This window comes from Rhagoletis pomonella, unplaced genomic scaffold, assembly GCF_013731165.1.
Source record: "Rhagoletis pomonella isolate Grant_MI unplaced genomic scaffold, Rhpom_1.0 Rhpom_scaffold_00008, whole genome shotgun sequence".
In the NCBI taxonomy this organism is placed as follows: domain Eukaryota; kingdom Metazoa; phylum Arthropoda; class Insecta; order Diptera; family Tephritidae; genus Rhagoletis; species Rhagoletis pomonella.
This window is the reverse complement of record NW_023458562.1, coordinates 34,228,566-34,251,343: the sequence shown is the minus strand read 5'-3', so window position 1 is coordinate 34,251,343 and position 22,778 is coordinate 34,228,566. Positions and strand designations below refer to the sequence as shown.

At 35.7% G+C, this 22,778-nt stretch overlaps 3 protein-coding genes and 1 non-coding gene across 8 annotated transcripts in view; 2 read left to right on the top strand and 2 right to left on the bottom strand.

Annotated features, from left to right (window-relative positions):
- The window catches only part of LOC118744666 (NAD kinase), a 62,285-nt gene extending 58,274 nt beyond the window's left edge, over nucleotides 1–4,011 (bottom strand). Inside the window, exon 1 of the mRNA XM_036477838.1 lies at nucleotides 3,578–4,011. Within this exon, the coding sequence (XP_036333731.1) occupies nucleotides 3,578–3,783 (206 nt within the window). The 5' untranslated portion in view covers nucleotides 3,784–4,011. The remainder of the gene's footprint in view (nucleotides 1–3,577) is intronic.
- Nucleotides 333–436, top strand: Trnay-gua. The gene is made up of 2 exons: nucleotides 333–369; nucleotides 401–436. It is a non-coding gene; the product is annotated as a tRNA-Tyr (tRNA).
- Nucleotides 4,012–16,360: 12,349 nt separating the features above from the next.
- LOC118744665 (grpE protein homolog, mitochondrial) lies at nucleotides 16,361–17,916 on the top strand. The gene is made up of 4 exons (XM_036477834.1): nucleotides 16,361–16,592; nucleotides 16,797–17,139; nucleotides 17,232–17,387; nucleotides 17,458–17,916. Exons 1-4 carry the CDS (start codon nucleotides 16,507–16,509, stop codon nucleotides 17,563–17,565), a joined length of 693 nt encoding a protein of 230 aa, XP_036333727.1. The 5' UTR covers nucleotides 16,361–16,506; the 3' UTR covers nucleotides 17,566–17,916.
- Nucleotides 17,917–18,183: 267 nt separating this feature from the next.
- LOC118744664 lies at nucleotides 18,184–21,753 on the bottom strand. Of its 5 annotated transcripts, none has more exons than XM_036477833.1 (4): nucleotides 21,705–21,753; nucleotides 19,797–20,006; nucleotides 19,562–19,691; nucleotides 18,184–19,497 (listed from the first exon to the last, which is right to left on the bottom strand). In XM_036477833.1, exons 3-4 carry the CDS (start codon nucleotides 19,601–19,603, stop codon nucleotides 18,286–18,288), a joined length of 1,254 nt encoding a protein of 417 aa, XP_036333726.1. In that variant the 5' UTR covers nucleotides 19,604–19,691; nucleotides 19,797–20,006; nucleotides 21,705–21,753; the 3' UTR covers nucleotides 18,184–18,285. The 5 variants fall into 5 exon arrangements, with proteins under 5 accessions (XP_036333726.1, XP_036333722.1, XP_036333725.1 ...); XM_036477829.1 differs by having other exon boundaries at nucleotides 19,797–20,171; nucleotides 21,017–21,705; XM_036477832.1 differs by having other exon boundaries at nucleotides 21,017–21,705.
- Nucleotides 21,754–22,778: the final 1,025 nt, after the last annotated feature.

The window sequence follows — 22,778 nt, the reverse complement described above, 5'->3', positions numbered from 1 at the left end:
GCTGTTGAAAAAGTAGAAGCATAGCGTCATCTAGCGAGCATTAGTGAAGTGGCTATTAATTAATAGCCGAGAATATAAATAAATTTAATATTTTGCATTGGTCTGAATTCATACTTATATTCTTACGACAAATTTTATGTAAAGTATAAATAATATTTATTAAATATTCTTGCGACAGCACATGAAATGTTGAAAAAAAATCTCCTTCTGTACCGAACACTACGCAACACTGCAGCTAGTTTTGGTTATTTTTGTAAGGTAGCATTCGCTGAGTATCGAGCAAAGCAATTGGTTATTGTTGAAATGAGTGATTTCTCAGCGAGTCTAACAAGCCTTCGATAGCTCAGTTGGTAGAGCGGTGGACTGTAGAGGCAAAGAACTCACTTGGAGTGAAGCAGATATCCATAGGTCGCTGGTTCAAATCCGGCTCGAAGGATCCTAGTTTTTTTTTATTCTCTATTTTTTTTTTTTGCTAAAAATTAAAAATTCATTTGTGTTTGTGAACAAATCTTATGTTTTTGAACAATTCTGTCATTGCTCTGCATGGGAACGTTAAGACTAAAGCTACTAAACTTATTTAAAATTTTAACAAAGTTATATAATTTTTCAAAGTTTTTGAAGGCTCATTGGGAAAAAATTAAAAAACCAGCCGCTCTGGCTTAGCACTGCAAATTATGAAAACGCTTCTCAGGTGGAAAGATGAAATGCAAAAATGTTTCGAAATGGCGTCGAGCTGGCCAATCATATGTACGTACATACATATGTATGTAACCAGGGCCGCCGTGTCAGAGAAAAGTCGGGCCCCGGACTGAAAAATCACGGGCCCCTATATATAAATTGTATTAATTTAAACGTATGTGATAATTTTCTTTATCGGAATACATATATTTATAGTAATATTTAAGGCCCCTTAAAAAGTCCGGACCCGGGGATTCAACCCTTTGCCCCCTCCCTTTCGACGGGACTGTATGTAACTAAGTATGTATACTGAATTTACTTTTATGCATACAAAAATATACCGGATGTTGTACATATGTATGTATGTATGTATGTACATATGTATGTTTGTACCTCAATTACCTACCAACGGCATATGAAGCCTTTTATGCACAAATGGAATTTTTTTTGCATATATATTACGAAATTTTTAAATATAAATCCGAAATGTATAGAAATAGATTTGTTTATGCAAAATTTTCGTGCCTGCGCCACGTGAATAATTTCTTTGCAAAATAAACAATGGAAAAGAGTAAACAATTGAATATAAATATGTAAAGTGCTGAATATGCTGTTGCGGTTAAAAACATATGGAGATTAGGGTTGGGACAATCCGTATATTCGGATATGCGAATATTCGTTCGGATATTCGTGTATACGGATAAAATACAGATATTTGATTAATATCCCTTCTTTCTTATTCTCCGGATATAGATTTAATATCCGTTAGTTTTACTATCCGAATATGCAGCTAATATTCCTTCATTTTGTCATCTAGATATCCAGATATTCGTACATCTGATATTCGACCATCTGAATTATCCGCATATTCAAAAAATCCGGATTAAACGCCCAGCCCTAATGGCGATATACAGTTGTCAACAAAATAATAGAAGTGTGATATTTTGATGAGTTTGGCTATTTGTCTTTTGTTTATTTTATGTTTATTATTTTGTTAAAAAAGTCAACAAACACCATAGAATTCATATTTCGACCATTGTACAAAAATTATAAAAATTCCGCAAATTTTCACCAAAATTTCAAACAAATCAGAATAGAAAAAATTTCGGTATGCATTTTTGTAGTCCATTTAATTCTAGTCTGATGAAGTCCAAGTTTCAAGTTGGTAAAAAATCCCGTTGATTTTTGGCAATTTTTTTGCTGGCAGTATCCTCCATATACATACATAAAAGAAAATTGGCGAACACACTTTGTATGGAAAAAACGTGAAACACCTTCAACCAAAAAAATTGTCAACAAGTAAGAAAGTCTAAGTTCGGGCGGAGCCAAAATTAAATACCCGGCGCAAGTATTAAATATATGTTTTTTTCACCTTTCCGAAACCTTCCGCTAGATGGTAAGCCGGGGTGTATCAATTTCGAAATATTGAAGTTTCAAGCATTTCTGAAATTTACCGTTATATAAGAAGCGGCCTTTATTTTAGTCCGATTTCAATAATTTTCAACGTTTTGCTTATATGTGGCAAGCACAATAACCACACCGAGTTTGGTACAAATTGGTAGAACGGTTACCGATATACTAATATGTGATCATAAGTAGGCGGTGCCACGCCCATTTTCCAAAATTTTACCATAAACGTATTTCTTGGTAAAGAATTGTTGCAAGCATCAATTTTGAATAAATTAGCTTCAATATTTACTGATTTATCGAAGATTTTGTATTTCTCTAAATTACCGTTATATGGGATGTGGGCGTGGTTATTGTACGATTTTAAAAAGTTTCGGCGATTTTTTATGTTGTGCGAAGGCCAACAACTGTGCCAAGTTTGGAAGAAATTGGTGCAGCGGTTACCAAGATATACACATGTAACCATAAGTGGGCGTGGCTACGCCCATTTTCCAAAAATTTATAATATTCTTATTTTTCGTCCAAAACTTATTATAAATATCAATTTTGAGTGAATAATCTCCAGTAGTTACTAAAATATCGCAGTTTTCGTATTTCTGAAAATTACCGTTATATGGGAAGTAGGCGTGGTTATTGAGCGATTTTAAAAATTGTCGGCCATTTGGTATGCTGTGCGAAGGCCAACAACTGTGCCAAGTTTGGAAGAAATTGGTGCAGCGGTTACCAAGATAAACACATGTAACCATAAGTGGGCGTGGCTACGCCCATTCTCCAAAAATTTATAATATTCTTATTTTTCGTCTAAAAATTATTGTAAATATCAATTTTGAACGAATTATATTCAGTAGTTACTAAAATATCGCAGTTTTCGTATTTCTGGAAATTACCGTTATATGGGAAGTGGGCGTGGTTAAAGTCCGATTTCGCCCATTTTCAATACCAACCTACCTTGGATTAAGGGAAACCTACATACCAAATTTCGTTGAGATATGGCAAACATTTTAATGAGAAAGTTGGGCATTAAAAAATAATCGTGTCATTACGTTCAAAAAGTAGCCATTAAGTTCATTTCCACATGGCATTTTTTAAATGGCACAAATTTTTTGTCATTTTAATTTCTAGTAGAAATTTGGCATAACGAAGAAATTTCGAGCATGAAATCCTTCGGAATAGATTGACGGTTTAAGTACCGTTAGCCAAGGCCTCTATATAACGAGCTGTGGAATATGTTGGCGGTTAGATTCCCGTTATAAAAAGCCTTTATATAACACAAAAATATAGCTTTTGATATTCTATAAATATAACAAAGCATTTGTCCAACCATTTCAACTTCGTTATATCGAGGTTCTACTGTTACTTTATAGCACGTTGGGCAGTTAAAGCTTTTACACTGTGCCCGTCCTAATAAAATGTAAAGACAAATTTAAAGAAGCTTGACTGCTTTGTACTGCGAAATTAGGTTCTACCCCTTTCTGCCCACCCATCGACTTACCTGAATTGATTACGTTTCTCGATCAGATCGGCTACGCGTGTGCGTCGCAAGGGTGCTGGCGAAGCGCCTGGCGAGGGCTGTTGATTTAGTGCCGATGACGTGCCCAGCATTGATAATGTTGCCGTAGACTCGGCTGCGGCTGCAGCAGCAGCTGCTGCTTGTTCGGCCACCAAGGCGCGCGCCATAATGAGATCTTCCTCCTTCATTTTCCGTGAAACGACTTGTTGATTGAATACCTAAGTTTGTGTAGGCGCCGGGCGAATTTTCGGAAAAGTGGTCGAATGTTTATTTAACGATTACTTAAAGTAATGGTTTGTATTTGCAGCAAATTCTGTTGAAAATTGCACACTCAAATTTTTAAAGTAATTTGAAAGAAATTGTATTAAGTGATATTATTTAGGTGTAAATGTAGCTAATTTTTAGTAAACTTTTAATTTTGAAATTTTTATTTCTTTTTAGTTTTAAATTTTTTTCTAAATTTCGTTTTAAGTTTTATTTTCTGATTTAGTATTTTTTATTTATTTTTTATTTCTTATTTTTTGTTTGAGATTTTGATTTTTTAAATTTTATTTATTTTATTACGCGTTACAGTGTATGTCCACTTCACAGTCAAAACTTCATTGAAAATTCACTCAAATCCAAGCTTCCAAGTGCACTTGTACCGAGTCCCGTGCGCAGATCAATTGACCCTGTTTTAATACGAAGCTTAAATCTTTTTATATATTTTTTCACACTTTTGCTTTCCGTTGATTTTATTTTATTTTTTCAAAAAGCTTAACAACAGAAGAGTAAGTCTTTAAATACTACCACCAATGAAGAAGAAGTATTGCTATATGTAACCGTCTCTTTGCGAATCTCAGTATCGAATTCTTAATTTGAAAAAGATAAAAATCGCACACTCGAGATTATTTCGCAACTGAACGTTGTTAAAGTTGATTTTGTACTGATGCGTTCGCTGCATAAATCTGTCCAGTTTAACACCAAAATTGTAGAATTTTTGTAGAAACAGCGAGAATGGCGGTGCGGCAACAACGGTGGCAGTAAGCTACATAGAACAATGCTACATACATATGTGTGTACAAATGTACATACGATCATAAAAGCATAGACAGACGGCAGAGTTAATCCAGATGTACTCATTAATTTGGAATTACTACGTCGGCGTTAATGCAGTCTACATACGAATTCAGACAGAAATGCAATTGAAATTTGATAAGAACTTTTCGAATTAGTAGGGTGGTCAAAAAAAAAAATGTTTTTGAAATTTTTTGGACTATACTTTTTTTGACCACCCTATTGTGAATTCACCACACTAATTCAAATAAGTTCTCATTGAGTTACAATTGGATTTTTTTGAGTTTTCCTTTTAATTTAATTTTCAATGCATTTGTTGATCACCCTAATGCGCAACCGCCGACTAGTTTTTCATGTTTTCTGTATTCTATGCTCTCTGAGCAAACAAGTGAGGAAACCAGACGCCCGCGATAAACGAGTGGTCAGAACTCTGTACTAAAACTCATTAGTACCCAGGATCGATTCCCACTACGAGCAATTTTTAATATGTAATTTTTTAGTTTTTGAAAATTTTGTTAATTTTTTTTTTTTTTTGTTTCATATACATAATTATTTCAACTTAATACAATTTTGTACAGAGTAATTTTTTCTAAAAAGACCAAACAACTTTAATTACATTAAAAAAAAGTTATCAGCCTAATCATGAGTTTCATTTTCCGCGAACCGGTTCACTTTTCACTTTTGGTTTCCATGGTTTTACTATGCGCGGATGAAAAATTTTTGGGTGAATTTTTTTTCAGGTGAAACTCAGGATAAGGCAGAATAATGGAAAGATCTAAAAAAAAACAGTTTGCTGTTTTGCTGGGCTCGCATAATTCGCAATATTGCCGTCTGTCAGGATACAATTTTGTAAAGATCAACTGCGCCGTTAATGCGAATTGAAGTTGCCGTCTGTCTGTGGTATAAGTCAACAAAGCAGGTGAGTTTGATGTGCGCGTTAGCCGGGTGGTCAGAGCAGCGTACTACAATTCGGTAAGACCCAGGTTCGAACCTCGGTCCAAGCGATTTGTTAAAATTTTTAATTATTTTTGTTTATATGTTATTTTTAATTAATTTATTTTTTATTCTATTTTACTCTAATTTATTTTCTTTTGCTATATTCTTTTTTCTTTTTTATTAATTTTATTTCACATTATTATTTATTTTATTATAAGCCAATTTTATAATTTAAGAATTTCATTTTATTAAAAAAAGTGCACAAGAAATAAAGGAAAATTAAAACTCTGCTGGCCGTGGGAATCGGTAGCACCTAGGCTTAATCCTCGGTGCGAGTGATTTCTAAATTTCTTTTATTTATTTTATTTACTTAATATACTACATATGTATTTAATTTTTTTCTATTTTAGGTCACTTTATTATTTATTTTATTACAATTTAATTAAAAGTTTCAGGGTTCAATTTAATTAAAAAAAGTAAAAGAAATACGACTAACTGAAAATTCTGCTTGCCGTTGGATTCGAATCCACGACTTCGCGGCTCGCTTAATGCCATCTGTCAGAGTACAATTTTGATCGGATTAACTGCGATTTTAAGACGGTTTAACGTTGCCGTCTGGCTATGCTATAAAAGCCAGCAACAATGCCGTGTTGAGATTGCTGAATAAATACAGTATGTATCTGTGGAAATTCTGAATTCAGTACAAAAAAAAAATATTTACGTTTTCTCAATTTATTGCATTTTTTTCCTTTTTTGCCTTTTAAGTATTTTTCTTTCTACCTGAGAAGTGATCTTGTTCACGCTTTTGGACGTAACAATCGACAGAGCAATGGCTACGGCAACACCAATGGCCGCGGCTGCGGTAGTTGCAAAAACAAAAACAGTGAAAGCAACAACAATGCGTATAACACCAGTCACATTAGCAATGCGCACAATAACAATGATCGACAGCAACAGATAGTACAATAACAGCAACAGTAACAACAACAAACAACAAAAGCAACAGCAGCAGCAGCAGCACAATCAGCAGCAAGCGCATAGCAATGCCAGCAGCATTTCCAGTGGCGTCGCCACCACCGCCTCACCCTCCAGCGTTGTCGCCAGCAGTTTACATTTGAGTTTAGCTGTATTTGTAGTATTTATGTATGACCCACCATTGATCTTGAATTTGCTCGAAGTGCGCCTATATACTATATATATATTTATTTATGTACATAAATACAAATAAACACACATACATATGTATGTATATACCATAAATATGCATGTATATACATATGTTTGTATGTATGCACATATGTAAATAACAGGCCTCCTCCTGATCGATCGTATGAACGTTCATTGTTGTTGGTGTTGCTGCAGCGATCGGTTGGTTGACAATAAAGCCAGGTGGTTCGTATGTATGTACATATGTACTTAAAAGTACATACTTGCATTTGTATCTATAAGCACCTTGTATGTACTCGAATGCATAGTATTATCCCTGCAGAAAATCTGACTAGCTCAGAACTAGCGTAGAACTAGACCTTTTGAAAGCAACCACAATCGCCCTTTCAACTAATCGCTTGCAATGAAGTTGGGTTGCAAGCCAACTTTTGTTTCAAACTAATCTCGCCTCTAAAATTGCCTGGAAAATCGCCTCATGTAAACACTGTATAAAATCACCTGCCTCCACCGCGATTTGAACTCGCGACCAAAGATGCTTGAGTCGGACGTCTTCTCGCTGAGCTACTTTCGTATTGTACGAGAAGTGAGAATTTGTGTACTTACACTGCATGTTTCAACTGTCCCGCTCTGCAGCCATTTTGCACCAGTTCAGAGAATAGTTCTGAAATATGTAGTTCGGAAGTCCAAATAGGAACTAGCGCTTTGACAGACTGTCTCTAAATTTTACTGCAGGGATTATATACATACGTACATACATACATACGTACACCAAATTTATATATTTACACGTGTTTTTTTTTTTTTAATTTTGTTGAAGGTGGTCATCGACGTTGTTGCCGTTTGTTGCTTCGAGTTGAGCTGCTTTAGCCTCACACTATTTAGTTAAATCTCATTTCAAATCGATTTGTTTCGCTTAATTCTTCTGCTAGTAAATTATACAAACATGCATACATACATACATGTGTACATCTGTAAATCTTCCAAAATCTTCATGATCGATGTAGTCGATAGGAATGGGTGATCATAGCGGCGCCTACCAAGGTATCATGCATATGTATTTATGCTCAAATGACTTGCAATTCTAAGGCATATTTTTCAAATTGTACTTTTATTACAAATGAAGATTTTAAGCGCTTATTTGTCACATTTACTTATGCGTTGACGCAGAATTTTTAACCCTTGACTGACTACATATGTAGATAGATAATTGATGAGGTATGCACCGCGACCTAGGGGGGGCAATTGTGTCCTCCACTCATCACAACGCATCTTTTATTCTTATCGACTGCAGAAAGTTATTGAGATGATCGCAGAAGCAAATGCGATGGTCTACCCATACCTCGAGGTGTTTGACGTAGGCTTTTCAAGCGATAAAAAGGTCTAAGCACCAATCCTTGTGGTACTCCGGTCGGGACTGCATAGTCCTTAGGCCCATCGTCATTGCTGTATCTCAGAGTGCGGTTACTGAGGTAGATTCCCAGAATGGCCTGCAGGCATGATGAAACCTCCAGAGCTCGTAAAGAGTAGAGAATTACATATGTACATGCGTATGTATCTAAGTGTTAAAAGTAGTCAGCCTATGATGTTCACTATAGCTAAGGAAGATTTGGGTTAAAATGGACGCAAGTAATCCATTTAGAATCATCTCAAGAGTCTAGCCTGCAGCAAATTTACATACTAAACACTCGAGCATGCCAATGTGTTATTAATGATTTTGAATTTATAACATATCAAAGGCGTAAGTGCAAAGCGTACATATGTACTTGAGAGAGCTATAATTATATGTAGTGGTTAAGTTATGTCTAAGCGTATTATTGGAGTAAGGCTCAAGTTTTGGTAGAACTTTCATATACATATGTACATACATATCAGTTTTCTAGTTTTTACGTTACAGACAGCCCAAATACTTTTTAGCATTTTTGTTAGGTACTTATCAAATTTAAGCAATTCACTTGAAGGTGTCAATAACTTAACATAGACTGGGCGTGGAATTATTCGCCATATTCGTGCAATATGATTTCAAGGTAACTGGCATTGACCTGCGGCAAGTTGAATAGTGTACAACTCAGCAATTATTGCAGTTGCAATGAAAGTAAAATTTAATAACCAAGCACTAGAGCCACACATGCATACATAGATACATATGTAATGTGCGCAATGCATGTGTCTACATTAGGATGCCTCGACAAAAAACGTTGCGGGTTTTACACCGAAATTAAAAAATGTAACTACAGTAAAACCCGCTTAAGTACCTCACGAAAAATGTCAGCTTTTTGAGGTACTTAGGCGGGTTGGGTACTTAAAAGAACCCGCTTAAGTACCTCGATGCGGGTACTTAAGCGAACATAATTACTGATATAGTTACATTTAACAACATTTAATGAAGTATACCTAGTTTAAAACCAGAATCGTAGCATTATTTAAACACATAAACAAGTAAAGAAAAACTTTATTAAAAAAATATTTAGTGCAACGGTATGTCATTTTTACAAGAATTAAATTGTTTAAGAAGTCAAAGTTGGACATATCATTTTGTACCAAATTCAAAATGATATTGTTTGCCACTCATGTTTATTTATTAACTTTTAAAATTTTTCAATCAATTAAAATGCAAACCATTCCCTAACAAATACCATATAAACCTAAGCTTAAGATTTTCCCCTCTGTTCTAACAGAGTCACAAAAATTAGCTCATCACTCTTGTGATTTCAAGTGCGCCGAGAAATGTGTCACAAAAAATTCGATTTTGAGTGCTAGAAAAATACACAAAAATTTAAAAAATTGAATTGAAGCGGCATATGTTTTGAGCGGCAAGCTTTGAGGCGCGGTAGAAATCACAGCAGTGATGAGCTAAAGTTTGTGACTTTGTTAGAATACGGCTGTTTGTAGAACACTTAAAAAAATCATCATAATTTCAAACTTTTTTCTCAGAAGCCCATTCAAGTTTAGTGTAATAATGTGCAAGTTTCAAGTGGCTAAAAGTTACCGTTGATTTTATAGAATTTTTTTTATCGAAGGTAAGTATTTTAAAGAATAAAAAAAAAAACACTTAAAAGGGGAAAATTATAAGTAAAATTGTAAATGGGGCATGAAAAATTGAGGTACTTAGGCGGGTTAGGTAAATAAGCGGGGAGGTACATAAGAGAGGGATTTTGTTCTGATTATATTAAAAAAGTCACGGTTTCCAAAAATGTTGGTTACTTAAGCGGATTAGATACTTAAGCGGGGGGTTCTTAAGCGGGTTTCACTGTATGTATTATTATATATATTAAGATTTCCGCCAAAATATTTTGGAAAAATATTAAGATTTAAGTGAGCTGAACTGATTTGAGAATATATACCTCCAAGAATCCAATTATTTTGATTGCGTTGCTAAATTTTTTTTTAACATTTTTATGCAGACCTTTGCAGCTTAAACTCTTCCATCACACCAGGTGAATATTTGGAAAAAAATATTTTTATTTATAAAAACTTATTTTTTTGTGTGGTATTTTCAACCGGTCTAGCTGACGCAAATCTTAAATGTTTTTCGAAATGTTTTGTCGAAAGTCTTAACAGTAGATACCGATTTTTTTTTTTGAGAGTGCGGCGCCCTAAAGTAACTACCTACATATGTACATATGTTGATTTTATGTTACTAATAAATCTTATATGTATGTATAAGTGTACTTGGTGCATACATATTCATGAGCATTCTTTCTAAGTCGTGTTTGCATACTTAAAAACATATTCAAATGGCTATTAGTTCCGCTTTGTTCAATCAAAGATATAGTACTAACATTGTACATGCATATGTAATTATGCACTTATTTACAATAAAAAAATATTCTAAAAATTATGAAAATATATTTTTTTCTGTTGCATAGTGTCATTTATGAATCACATTACCGTTGCTGTTGTATGGCTATGATTATGGCGTACAAGCCCATTGCATCGCGACCAGATTTGATCACGGTTGCCATTTTGGCCGAAATATACCATTTTTGGTAAATTTTTTTTAATTTGGTACACTGGCACATAACTTTCAGATTTGGTACATTTTTGAAATCTGGTAAAATGAGGTAATATCTTGTTATGCTTGAGGTAATATCTTGTTATCAATAAAGGAAAAAAAAAAGAAAAAATAAAAATTATTACTTACATCATATATTTACCTATTTCAAAGTGTAGCCTGGGAGATAAAAAAGGGAGTAGTAGAGAGATAGTTTGACAGCCCTACTTTGTATGGAAGAAAATGCCCTATAAAACAGCATACTTAATTTTTTTTCTAAAAGGGGTAATTATAGAGTGAAATATAATAATTTTGAAATAAACCAAATGTTCTCTTTTGTGATAAAAAACGGAAATTCAAAAAGAACAAGTAAGAAAGTCTAAGTTCGGACGGAGCCGAACATTAAATACCCGGCGCAAGTATTAAATATATGTTTTTTCACCTTTCCGAAAGCTTCCGCTAGATGGTATCAATTTTGAGTAAATTAGCGTCCTTCAGTTTCGAAATATTGAAGTTTCAAGCATTTCTGCAATTTACCGTTATATGAGAAGCGGCCGTTATTTTAGTCCGATTTCAATAATTTTCAACGTTTTGCTTATATTTGGCAAGCACAATAACCACTCCGAGTTTGGTACAAATTGGTAGAACGGTTACCGATATACTTATATGTGATCATAAGTGGGCGGTGCCAAAAAAAAATTTCCAAAATTTTACCATAAACGTATTTCTTGGTAAAGAATTGTTGCAGGCATCAATTTTGAATAAATTAGCTTCAATATTTACTGATTTATCGAAGATTTTGTATTTCTCTAAATTACCGTTATATGGGATGTGGGCGTGGTTATTGTCCTATTTTAAAAAGTTTCGGCGATTTTTTATGCTGTACCAAGGCCAACAACTGTGCCAAGTTTGGAAGAAATTGGTGCAGCGGTTACCAAGATATACACATGTATCCATAAGTGGGCGTGGCTACGCCCATTTTCCAAAAATTTATAATATTCTTATTTTTCGTCTAAAAATTATTGTAAATATCAATTTTGAGTGAATAATCTCCAGTAGTTACTAAAATATCGCAGTTTTCGTATTTCTGGAAATTACCGTTATATGGGAAGTGGGCGTGGTTAAAGTCCGATTTCGCCCATTTTCAATACCAAACTACCTTGGATTAAGGGAAACCTACGTGCCAAATTTGGTTGAGATATCTCAATTTTTGCTCGAGTTATCGTGTACACGGACAGACGGACAGACGGACGGACAGACAGACATGGCGTAATCGATTTCTTTTTTCATCCTGATCATTTATGTATACATTTGTCTATATCTATCTCGATTCGTTTTGGCTGTTACAAACAACCGTTATGTGAACAAAATTAATATACCCTTGTGCACAAGTGCGCTCGGGTATAAAAATTATCATTTTCCTAAATAGAGTCTAAAACGTAAATCAATAAGAAGAGACAGTACGTTATAATTGCAGCGAGTGTGAATATCAGGAGCGTGCCTTCTCTTTTGCCCAAATACGTTTTTTGATTGGATGAAAATGCCCTCCTGATATTTACACTCGCTACAATTATAACGTGTTCTCTCTTCTAGTTACGTTCTTTGGTATGGCTCAGCATTTATGAAGTTCTGTTGAATGTTCATATTGTTGTCTTAACCCTTAAAGGGTAACGTTATTTTACATACTTTAAAGGTAATCTTCGTCGAATCGAAGATTGCCAACTGCATTTAATAATGATGAACGTCAACAAGAAAGAAAACACACAGGCTACTTATTATTTAAAGTTTTTTATATTTTGGAGCAACTCGCCCCTCAGTCCAATAACGAGAAAAATGGAAAACAGAGCAACAGTGTTCGTTAAATCGACAAAGATTACTCGTTCAGGTTTAAGGCCAGTATGCAGCTCTCAAGGAAAGGGCCAAGAAAAATTGTAATTATTTCGTGTGTGTGTGTGTACAAGGAATATGTTCTCTGGGAATTTGTTTCTCCCGACAAAGAAATCCTCCAATAATGAACTCCCAGGGAGTAGCATTTTCCCCGAAAATTTGGGAGGAGAAAAATCGAACTTCTCAAGAGCTGTTTGACACTTTGTTGGCAGCTCTACTCCGCCATTTAATTTTAAAAAATCCTCAGGGAATTATTTTCATGATAATAGGAAAGGGAAAAGAGAGTAAACTCCCAGGCAGTTTCTGTTCAGAAACGGCCTGAGCATGTTGCCTCACTCTTTCCTCGAGAAATAATGGAACGGACATATATTTCTATTCCAAACATGGGTTGCCTTGTGCTCTTTTTCACAAAAAAAATTTAGATAATCGTAGTAGAAAGCGTAGCAAATTTCTTAAGAACTGCCTCAAGAAAATTTCTTAGCCATTTCTTGTACATACGTCATTTTATATTTGCTTTTCTTGAGAGGTGCATACTGGCCTTTAATATAGAAAAACCTGCTCAGTTTACGGATTGTTGAAAAAGTGTATAAGTGTAGATGTAACGTACCTTCAGTAACTTTGCCTCTTACTTTGAAGGACCCTAACACATAAGTTTAAACAAAAACTTATCGCACCTCTGACTTTGAACCTCCTCTTTCCACACCCAACTTGCATTTTTAAATAAAAGAATGGTTATACCAATTTCTTAATAATTTAAGCGATAATTTAAACAGTCGCCAGCTTCCAAGAATCACAGTGGAAAAATTTGTTCGGTTTTTTCTATGATAGCGAATGACAACTGAGATCCGTTAAATGCGTGTATTTTGCGAATAGTTGACAATACCCCACCATCTGATATCGGCACACCTCGAAAACGAAGTCTTCAGGATTGAAAATTTTCAAACCGCAATCGTCCTTGCAGATTTTTGTGGCTTTTATCGTGGCTTCGGAGTCTAGTTATAATTCACCATGTGCCTTCATCAAGATGCTAGTGCACTTTTCGCATTTAAGTTGGTCAAGCCCATAACCAGTCAAATACCGCTGCACCTGGACTTCAGCATTATCAGAGTCTTTAACAAAATATGATTTCTATCGGATTTTGTGGGCTGTAAGATTGGTGCTTGTACCTCGGCTAGCTCTTTCTCTAATAAAAAGGGGTTTCTAAGTCGTCTTGACAAAATTTACAGAGAAAATTTTGCTGTACACTTTGGTGCAGGTCAAAGAGCTCTTACGAAAGCATTTGCATGGACTTGATTTTTATACATGCATACGCGTTGAATGTGTTTTATTCGAGAGCCATTGAGGAGCTTCATTGACCGCAAAAATTCCAAATGTATGTCTAGTCTTGAGTTTTTTCCCGTGTCTCCCCGTTTTATTGGACACATCAATGGATTAGTCGAATTTAAATTTTCGCAATTTAGCTCATCAAAAAGGTCGTTCATCTTTTTGACAAACATAAGACTAGCAATAGTCGTACATGCAAAATATTCGTGTGACCTCATAAATAACATACAGCCGACTTTCACAAGTATTTAAAAGTTGAAATAAATCCACATGGTTGGGAGCTTGGTCGCAAATGACCGCTTTAACATTCAACACGATACTCTTTAAGTCCTCGATAATTTTGAATAAAATGTCTTCGTGTAAAAGGCCGTTCTTCGAAATATAGTATGAAAATACATATGTCCATTTCGAAAAAAGTCTCTTACGTTGGCCTTTCCTATGATTTTTCAAACCCATCAATTGTGTCAATAGTTTGGTTGTACGTGAAATCTGGTTTGATTCATATTTCGTCGAAAATTAAAACGCAGAGGCGTTCGGTAATGGACATATTTCGAACAAGTTGGCGCATGTTTTCAACGACATTTCCATCTAACCCCGGAACGACATACCGAATAGCAAAACCCAAATTGTCACGCATAAAAGAATACGATTTTGGGGAGATATAATCAGTATTTAGGGCCAATGCCCTATTTATCCCTCACTGTAAGAAACTTGAGTACTATTTACGATCATTTCGCAAAAAAATTAATAGCGTTGCTACTAGCAGAAGCATTAGATACAATTGTGTTGTTATTGGTTCAAAATTCATTGAGGAAAAAGCCTATTTTGAAAGCTCATAATTTAACACAAAGTGGGGCTCAAAATGGCGTTGACAGACGAATAAATTGTCAATATTTGCTTGAACGGAATGCACTGTGTGCAGTGAATTTATTTATGGATGGAGCCAAGTTGGATGGAAAGATAGTTGGAGGGGCTTTTTGCGTGGTAGTGTCTATTAATCTCAAGTTTAGTCCACCAAATTTACAAAAAGTTGCATATATGTATATAGTTGCATATACAGTGGGGATCAGAAATGAGTATACGGTTATTTGTTTTTTAATTATTTGCAACGTTTTTAAAGTTAAAATTTGTTTGCTATTTTTTTCAAAAAAATATGGTTCAAACTTTCGAACTTTATACAGAGTTAATAAAAATGTAACAAATTCTTATTAAAAAAAAATGCAAAATAGCGTTAATTTTTAAACGGCCCTATCGCGAATTTAATGCGAAAGCAAAACGAAAACAATTTTTGAAATTCATTCACATGGAATTGTTGTTGGCGGCTTTTGCGGGTTTTTTCGTATAACAAGTGGAATTTATAAAAACTGACGTTGATTTTTTAATTTTCTTTGCATACGGTATTGCGCCTTTTCTTCCCTAAGAAATTCATGCTTGTATGGAAAAAAGTCCAAAATGCCGCCAACAAAAAAAAAAATATATTAAAAATCAACGCGATTTTGCAGCCGCTTAAGCCTTGCACTTTATGCTAAAATTTAATGGTTCACCAAACATACTCGAAAAAAAAAATTCTAAAAAATCAGATTAATAAAGTTTAAATTTTAATGAAAATCATCTACTCAAAGCAAGCGAAAATGCAAGTACAAATTCTGATTTGTGCCCATTTTTGTAAGGGCTCCCTATGACTTATAAGGACCACCGCGCACACAACGATCGGCCGTAAAGGAAATCTTTTAATAATTTTTCCCGGTTTCTCACGTACATATGTATGTACATTTTATAATGTGCACATTTACTCACCCAATTTAAGTGTTGGGACGGACAGCACCTGGTTTCAAGAACTTCTGACCCACAGATCCACACGGAAAATGCTCTACAAAAAACAAAGGGGTCGTGCGGCGGAAGATTCTCCCTGGGCACGATGCGTGGATTCTTCCTGCTTCATTTGTGTCCCTGGGAAATGAAAAAAAACTGCGTTTCTTTATTTTCATTATAACAATTTCGCACACGACACTTGCGCGCTCTCGAGCTCATATTTCATTATTTTTTGGCAACAATATTTTCAAACAAGCAAAAATGAAATATATCAGAAATTTTTCAGTTTCGCTCAATGCAAAAAGGCGAATTACAGTTACATTTTATATTTCAAGACAAACATGCGATTTTACAATTCCATTTTACTTTCAAGAATCACTTGTCCACCTGTGAGTGGAAAGTGCGAAAAACAGTCGATCACAGTGGCACCCAAACTGCTGTTTTGGGAACAAAATGCACTAACGGAATCGGTTAAGAACAAATAAAATTCCATTCATACCAAACTTTGACCACCACTGTAGTAGCTAAAAATCGCCCTTCTCCAGTAGATGTCGCCAAGCACAGTATCCAGAAAATGTGCAAATGACGGCTGTAGCTGTCAAAATTTCTTGCCATTATCAATTTCGGATTGCACAAGAAATATTCTGTGAAAATTGGAAAATTTTGTAGTGTTCAAAAAAGCCCAAAGGTCAAACAAGTCCTAATATTGGTCAGTAGAACTTAAGGAATAGCGAACAAAATGTCAACGAAGAGTATTTCACTATTCACACGTACAAATCGCTTTATGGCTGCATGGAGGAACCAAAACGTGACGTCCACGACTAGGTAAGCACACTCTATCGCCGGTCCAGCAGCAGCCATTGTTGTTGTGTTGGTGGGTTGGACGCTTACGGCTGCGGTGCGGCGATAATAGGATGTGATAAGACGTGATGTGACGTAATAAATAACATTGCGCTTTGAGTTTGGTTACTCTGTGTATGATGCGCCATTACTTGATTTTAATAATTTTTTTTTTCTCGATTGAAAAAGTCGATCCTTGCGCCACTATAGTTCGGAAAATTCGGCACAAAAACCTCAACAATCGGATACTGAAGGTTCAAGTGGCCAATTGGAAAATGCTGTTGCCGAGGCGACAAAGAAGCTTACACAAGAAATTGAGCAACTCAGGAAGGAAGTGAATGAATTGAAGGAAAAGAATGATGATCTGACTGACAAGTACAAACGTTCATTGGCTGACAGTGAAAATCTGCGTACACGCCTCACTAAACAGATAGCGGATGCAAAAATTTTTGGTATACAAAGCTTTTGCAAAGATTTGCTCGAGGTGGCGGATACGCTGGGGCATGCCACTGAGGCAGTGCCGAAAGAACAGGTATGTAACTGAGTTCCAAATTTATATTACATAACGCTTTAATTACTTCAAACTTTAATGTATTAACATTTTTATAACTTTGCCCTCTCCAGGTCAACGACAATAATCCACATTTGAAGAATCTGTATGAAGGTTTGGTGATGACCAAAGCTTCACTTTTACAAGTGTTCAAACGTCATGGTCTTGAACCTTTCAATCCACTCAACGAAAAATTCAATCCAAATATGCATGAAGCGCTTTTTGAAAAGGTGAGTGTTTGATTTTTGACGTTAACGATTCATTTAACTTCAATGGGAATCAACGAACCAATTTTTACAGGATGAACCTGATGTAGAACCCAGTACTGTCGTGGTAGTTACCAAATTAGGCTACAAATTGCACGAACGCTGTATACGACCTGCGCTGGTAGGTGTTTCGAAGTCATGAGTTCGCTACTAGTAAGACGATAAAAATTTGAATAATATTGAAAAGCAGCTTTTCAACACTTGTGCAGCTGTTGAATCCTGATATGTAGTAAACTCGTTTTTATAATTTATCTTTTGCTTAGTGTGAGAACAAATCTATTAGCAACTACCTTTAAATACTCGTGGATTTGTTCATTCCTAAAGACCTAATTTTGCATCGTATTACGAAGGGTATATACATATACATGTTAAATAGCAAAGCAACCAAAAGGTAACAATATACCAAACTGTTGCCAATAATTCTTATAACGTTTATACATTACAGATAATGTAATGCATAAGTTCCTTGAATAATATTTTTCTCACAACTATGTTTTTTGTTCTATTATTTCCCAAATGAAAAAGTAATGAAATTTAACGTATTTAGGCCCCACTTAAAATTCGTGCGACTGTAAATAAATGTGCTTATGCATTTCCCTTTATTTGTGGCAGTTGATCGCGATATGCACCATGTGCTATGTGTCCTTTGTGTGAGTGCTTTAAAAGTTTTACTTGTTTTTCTTAAAGACTTACACGAAGTACATTTTCGCTAATGTATAAAATTTATCTTAATTATAATAAAATGGAAAAACAAATTATATGTTTCAAAAATATAAACATCGCTCATATATTTATACATTCCATTAATTATTTGAAAATCATTTTTGTTAATACTTAAGCACATAAACAAACTCTTAATTCACTACTTAAGTGTTTCGGCGGTCGCCTGTAGCAGCTTACGCAAGTCCTCATCATGTTCTACAGCGCGTTTAACTGCCGCCAATAGCTGTGCATCAATGGGCGATGAGCGATCATTTGTCAGTGGTAAATGGCTCACTTTGGCAGCCAATTCCGCCAATTTGGGCTTGCTTTGCAGCAGCGTTTGCAATTGTTGCGGCGGTATATTGGCTGCACGTGCCAATTGTATATGCGATGGTACATAGAATTTCGGCGTGTTCAAATGGACTGTCGTTGACATTGGATTGCCTGCAGCAGCGTCGTTATGTTGTGGCAGGCGATTTCCGAAGACAGGACGGAAAGGTATGGGATAATGATACGGTAATGGATTACGTATTAAAAGCGGCTTGTGGGGATGATGTACGCCTGTTGGGTGGGCGCCTCCATGATGTGCGGCTGCTGCTTGCATGCGTTTCCTATACTGTAGCTGAGGTTTAATGTATTTACTTAACTGCTGTTGCACTTGCTTGCGGGCGTCAGCAGCATCGACGCCATTACTTTGTGGCCATAAGTTATAAATGTGAAAATAGGCTGCTAAGCGCTCGAGCAGATTGCTCTTAGGCTTTGTTGATTCTACAATAGTCCGTCCACCGTCCATTTCTTGCTGTTGTTGTCCACGACGCGACTCTTCCGTGCGATCGGTGAAGTCTGCAGATTCTAGGTATGCTTTTATCAGCTCAATGCCTTGATCAGTGTTTGTTAGCTGGCGTATATACTTAATGGTTTCTTCTGCATTAGAAGTGCCGAGAAATTCAGCCAGCTCACTTATGCTAGGCACTTCATCGAGACTTCTCAGACCGAGCTTTGACCGCGCTATCTCGAGCAGATCATGCGGAAACTCGGCAGCCGTATAAATTGTGTTGTCTGTTGACGCTTCAAGCGAATTGGTTGTCAAATTCACTGTAGTGGAAATGTTAGTGTCGATATTGGTATTCTCAATCGTATTGGCCGCCTGTTTGAAATTGGCTTCAGTCGTAGTGCTTGTCGTTGGTGCTTTTGTGCTGGTTGGTATTTCTGTGCTTGTGCTCTCTTCCTTATTTTCTGGTAGCGCATTTATGATCTGATATTTGGGATAGTATTGAAGTGAATGGAAATAAAGTGCTTGTTGTCGCGTCGCTGTAGGCGATAAAGTCTGCCGTGCCAAGGACCACTTGATGATGATGAACAGGCAAAGTATCTGTTTACAAAATTTAATTAGAAAAATGCAAAATTACTTTTAATATAATGTGGCTTGCACTTACTCTGAAATCCATGTTCGTTTTCTTACAATTTCCCGCCTGCATGCAATTTAAAATTTATTCGTCTACTTGCTACCAGCGAGCGCGATCAACTGAACCATTTCGAAAGGAAGGTTGTCTTGCTTGCAACATGCTGCACAAATGCACAAATTATAAGATGTGACGGGCATTCATGTACAAATGTGTGTTCAAAACAAATATGTAACATGCATTTGAAAATGTTTGACATCTTACCTACCTGACTTTTATTTTATTTCTCTTTAACTGATTGCCTAGTTCGTGATCCCATTGAAAATGTGGGTGATGCTTCGTGTTATGGCTACCAATAGCAATTCTACCTGCGGATGTTGCTGTGCGTGGGCCATTTTATGGTTTATTTTATGATTCCACTGTAACGAACAATTAACATTCTACGAAGAGCATTTTACACTGAAGTTTTGAATGGCCACTGCTTTAACAAAAGTCGTGATTACAAAGTGAGTACCTATGTACATATGTATGCATGTACATACATGTACACATAAGCATGTACATATGTTTGTATATCAGTTAATACAGTAAGCGCCAAAAGAAAATGCACTGCTGGGCTGAATTATTTGTACTCAGGAGTATACTGCAAAACAAATTGTGTAAAAATGCTGAGATAATATTGAAATTAACTATTTTTTTGGAAATACTGGAAGAATCATAGTCTTTATACGCATAAACAATGTTAGCTTCCAAAGCGCATAATCCAATACCACGGGAACTAAGAAATATGAATCCAAGAAATACCGTTGTTGTTGTTGTTGTAGCGGCTACAACACCCCCGCCCAGGACGGTTGGTATCTCAGTCGTTGTCGTCAAGTTCCACTAACGGCAGCCCTAGGAAGCGTGCAGCTTCTGTATGGTTGGTCCACAGGGACAAGGCCGTTAGGGTTGATGGGTTTTCCGGGCATGCGAAGAGATGTTTCGAGTCATGTCCGCATGCCGGACACTCATTTGGCACATTCTCATTCAATCTACTCAGGTAGGAGTTTAACCTGCTGCAGTAGCCGGAGCGAAATACCGTTGTTGTTGTTGTTGTAACAGCATACAAATTCCCCAAAGAGATTTTGGGGAGTGTTGCTGGAGTGGTGGCAGTCCTTGGCCAGATATATATCTATCTGGGTCGTTCCGGTTACGTAGACCCGACTGTCGTGGGAACGAGCGAAATACCGTATTTGGTTTTGCTGTTAGGAACTTATCCATATACTAAATGGAATAGGTACTTAACCTAAAAAAATAAGTAAAAGATTTTAAAACTTTCAATTAGAGGAAACGTTCCTATCACCTATTAACAAATCAAATAAACGCTATTCTGATTGTCAGTAGTCTTTTTACCATTTCCGTTTTTTGGTGCTACTATTCTGTAATCTTAGTCATTTCAACTACTACAAAGAGATCAGAAAAGGGCATAATTAACAGGTATGTACATACATATGTATGAAGCTACGTTTTCCTTATGTATCGTGTACGGTGACACATACATTTATGTACACATGCATGTAAATCAATTCATAGGTTATTTATTAGCACGTGGTGTGGCAATTAACATCTGGCTATTTGGCAACGTGGTACTTCAAGTAGTACTCATCTTTAATATGGTACTTTGTATATCATGCTCAGCAAGCCTTATAATAAATTACTTATTACCTCAAACTGCACAAAATACTCATATGTTTTTCTCCTAATATTTTTAAACTGTTTTAACAAATGAATGTTGGAAAGCGCCATCGAAACGAGCTATCCAAAGGTATTTTGTTAAATATTTCTATTTGTCCGCAAATAGCACTCGAAAAGCCCAGGTTAATGACGGCCAATGAGCGTGCATTGGACAGTGAATAATTTGCTATACATACATACGTAAACTATAACTAACTACGTATACATTGAATAAAGTTTGTAGATACATTTTTTACGATTGTTTTAACAATTTACTATTTGTCTAGCGCTATTTAATAACAGCCAGCCAATGGAAAAATGTCAAGTATTTATCTTTGTCCGTAAATAGCACTCTTATGTCCAGATAAACGTCGACAAATGAGCGTGCACTGGAAAAAAAACTTATAAAATTTGTATTGCATTAATAATCTAATTAAGGATAGCAAACTATTTGCCAAACCACCTCCGCCAAATGCTAAAAATTTAATAAATGGTTCAGCAAACTACTTGCTGCTGTAAACTGAAATGTCAAATCGTTGATGTCGCTGCAAGCGCACATCCGCCATATGACTTTCGGAAGTGTTCCGAAAACGATAGATATTTTGGAAATGCTTGAAGTTGGCAAGTCAGTGAAATCTAAAAATTAAGAGCAATAAAAATATATTTTTTATTTTAAGTTATTTTATTTTTTCGAGGGCAGAGCATTTTCTGCAGAAATGTTATTAATATTATAACTAATACAAACTTGTATGCATGTAAATACGTGCTTGTATACCTAAGCGCTCACTTGCGGCTTTTTTCTTTGCTTTTCATTTCCTGTACCTTCCGTCAAATACCGCGAATAAATTTCTACTAGACGCTGTGTGTATTGTACCATTTTAAAAGTTTAATTTGTGCAAAAATAATATATAAAAAGTGCATTCCATAAGTTTATTGTATTACAAAAATGCAAATAAAAGTATTTGGTGTAAAAATCTCATCTCGGTTTCTGTAAACTGTCAAGTGGTGGTCGTATAGGCAATTTTATTTGCAAATTAATAAAATATGCTAATTTTTTCGCCTCAAAAGTGTTAGTGCATTAAAAGTAAAGACAATTTGCATCCATTTGTGCTAAAGTGTTTAGTGAAATCAGAAATATAAAGGCTAACGGCTACTTATTATTTGTCCAGAGCAGTTGTGTGGCGATGCGTCTGCTTGAAAAAGCTGGACGACATCCTGCAAAGGATTTTTAAAGTGTTACTGTATTAAAAGGAAGTCGGTTAGCAACCGTCTTAACCAAAGTGCTTAGTAATATGTGAAATATGTATGCATCACGGCTAATTGCAATACGTACGTAAGTATGTCTACGGCAGTTGTGCGGCGGTGTGTCCGCTCGAAAATTGCTGAAGGATATCCGCACAAGTTGATTGCCGGAAATCAACTTATATACATATTTGGTAAATGATGATTTCGCAAAATGAATTGGAATCTTTTTTCAAGCCGTCCTAAGGTGTTTTGTTGTAAAAAGGTGAGTGGTCAATGTGTTCTTGTATTATAT

What these genes read in the sequence shown, in the direction of transcription:
- LOC118744665 (XM_036477834.1), top strand. Translation starts at nt 16,507, where the DNA reads ATGTCAACGAAGAGTATTTCACTATTCACACGTACAAATCGCTTTATG. An exon ending in AACGTGACGTCCACGACTAG is followed by an intron (nt 16,593 to 16,796) that starts GTAAGCACACTC and finishes CGATTGAAAAAG; the next exon opens with TCGATCCTTGCGCCACTATA. An exon ending in AGGCAGTGCCGAAAGAACAG is followed by an intron (nt 17,140 to 17,231) that starts GTATGTAACTGA and finishes TGCCCTCTCCAG; the next exon opens with GTCAACGACAATAATCCACA.
- LOC118744664 (XM_036477833.1), bottom strand. Translation starts at nt 19,603, where the DNA reads ATGCAGGCGGGAAATTGTAAGAAAACGAACATGGATTTCAGA. An exon ending in AAACGAACATGGATTTCAGA is followed by an intron (nt 19,498 to 19,561) that starts GTAAGTGCAAGC and finishes TTTTGTAAACAG; the next exon opens with ATACTTTGCCTGTTCATCAT.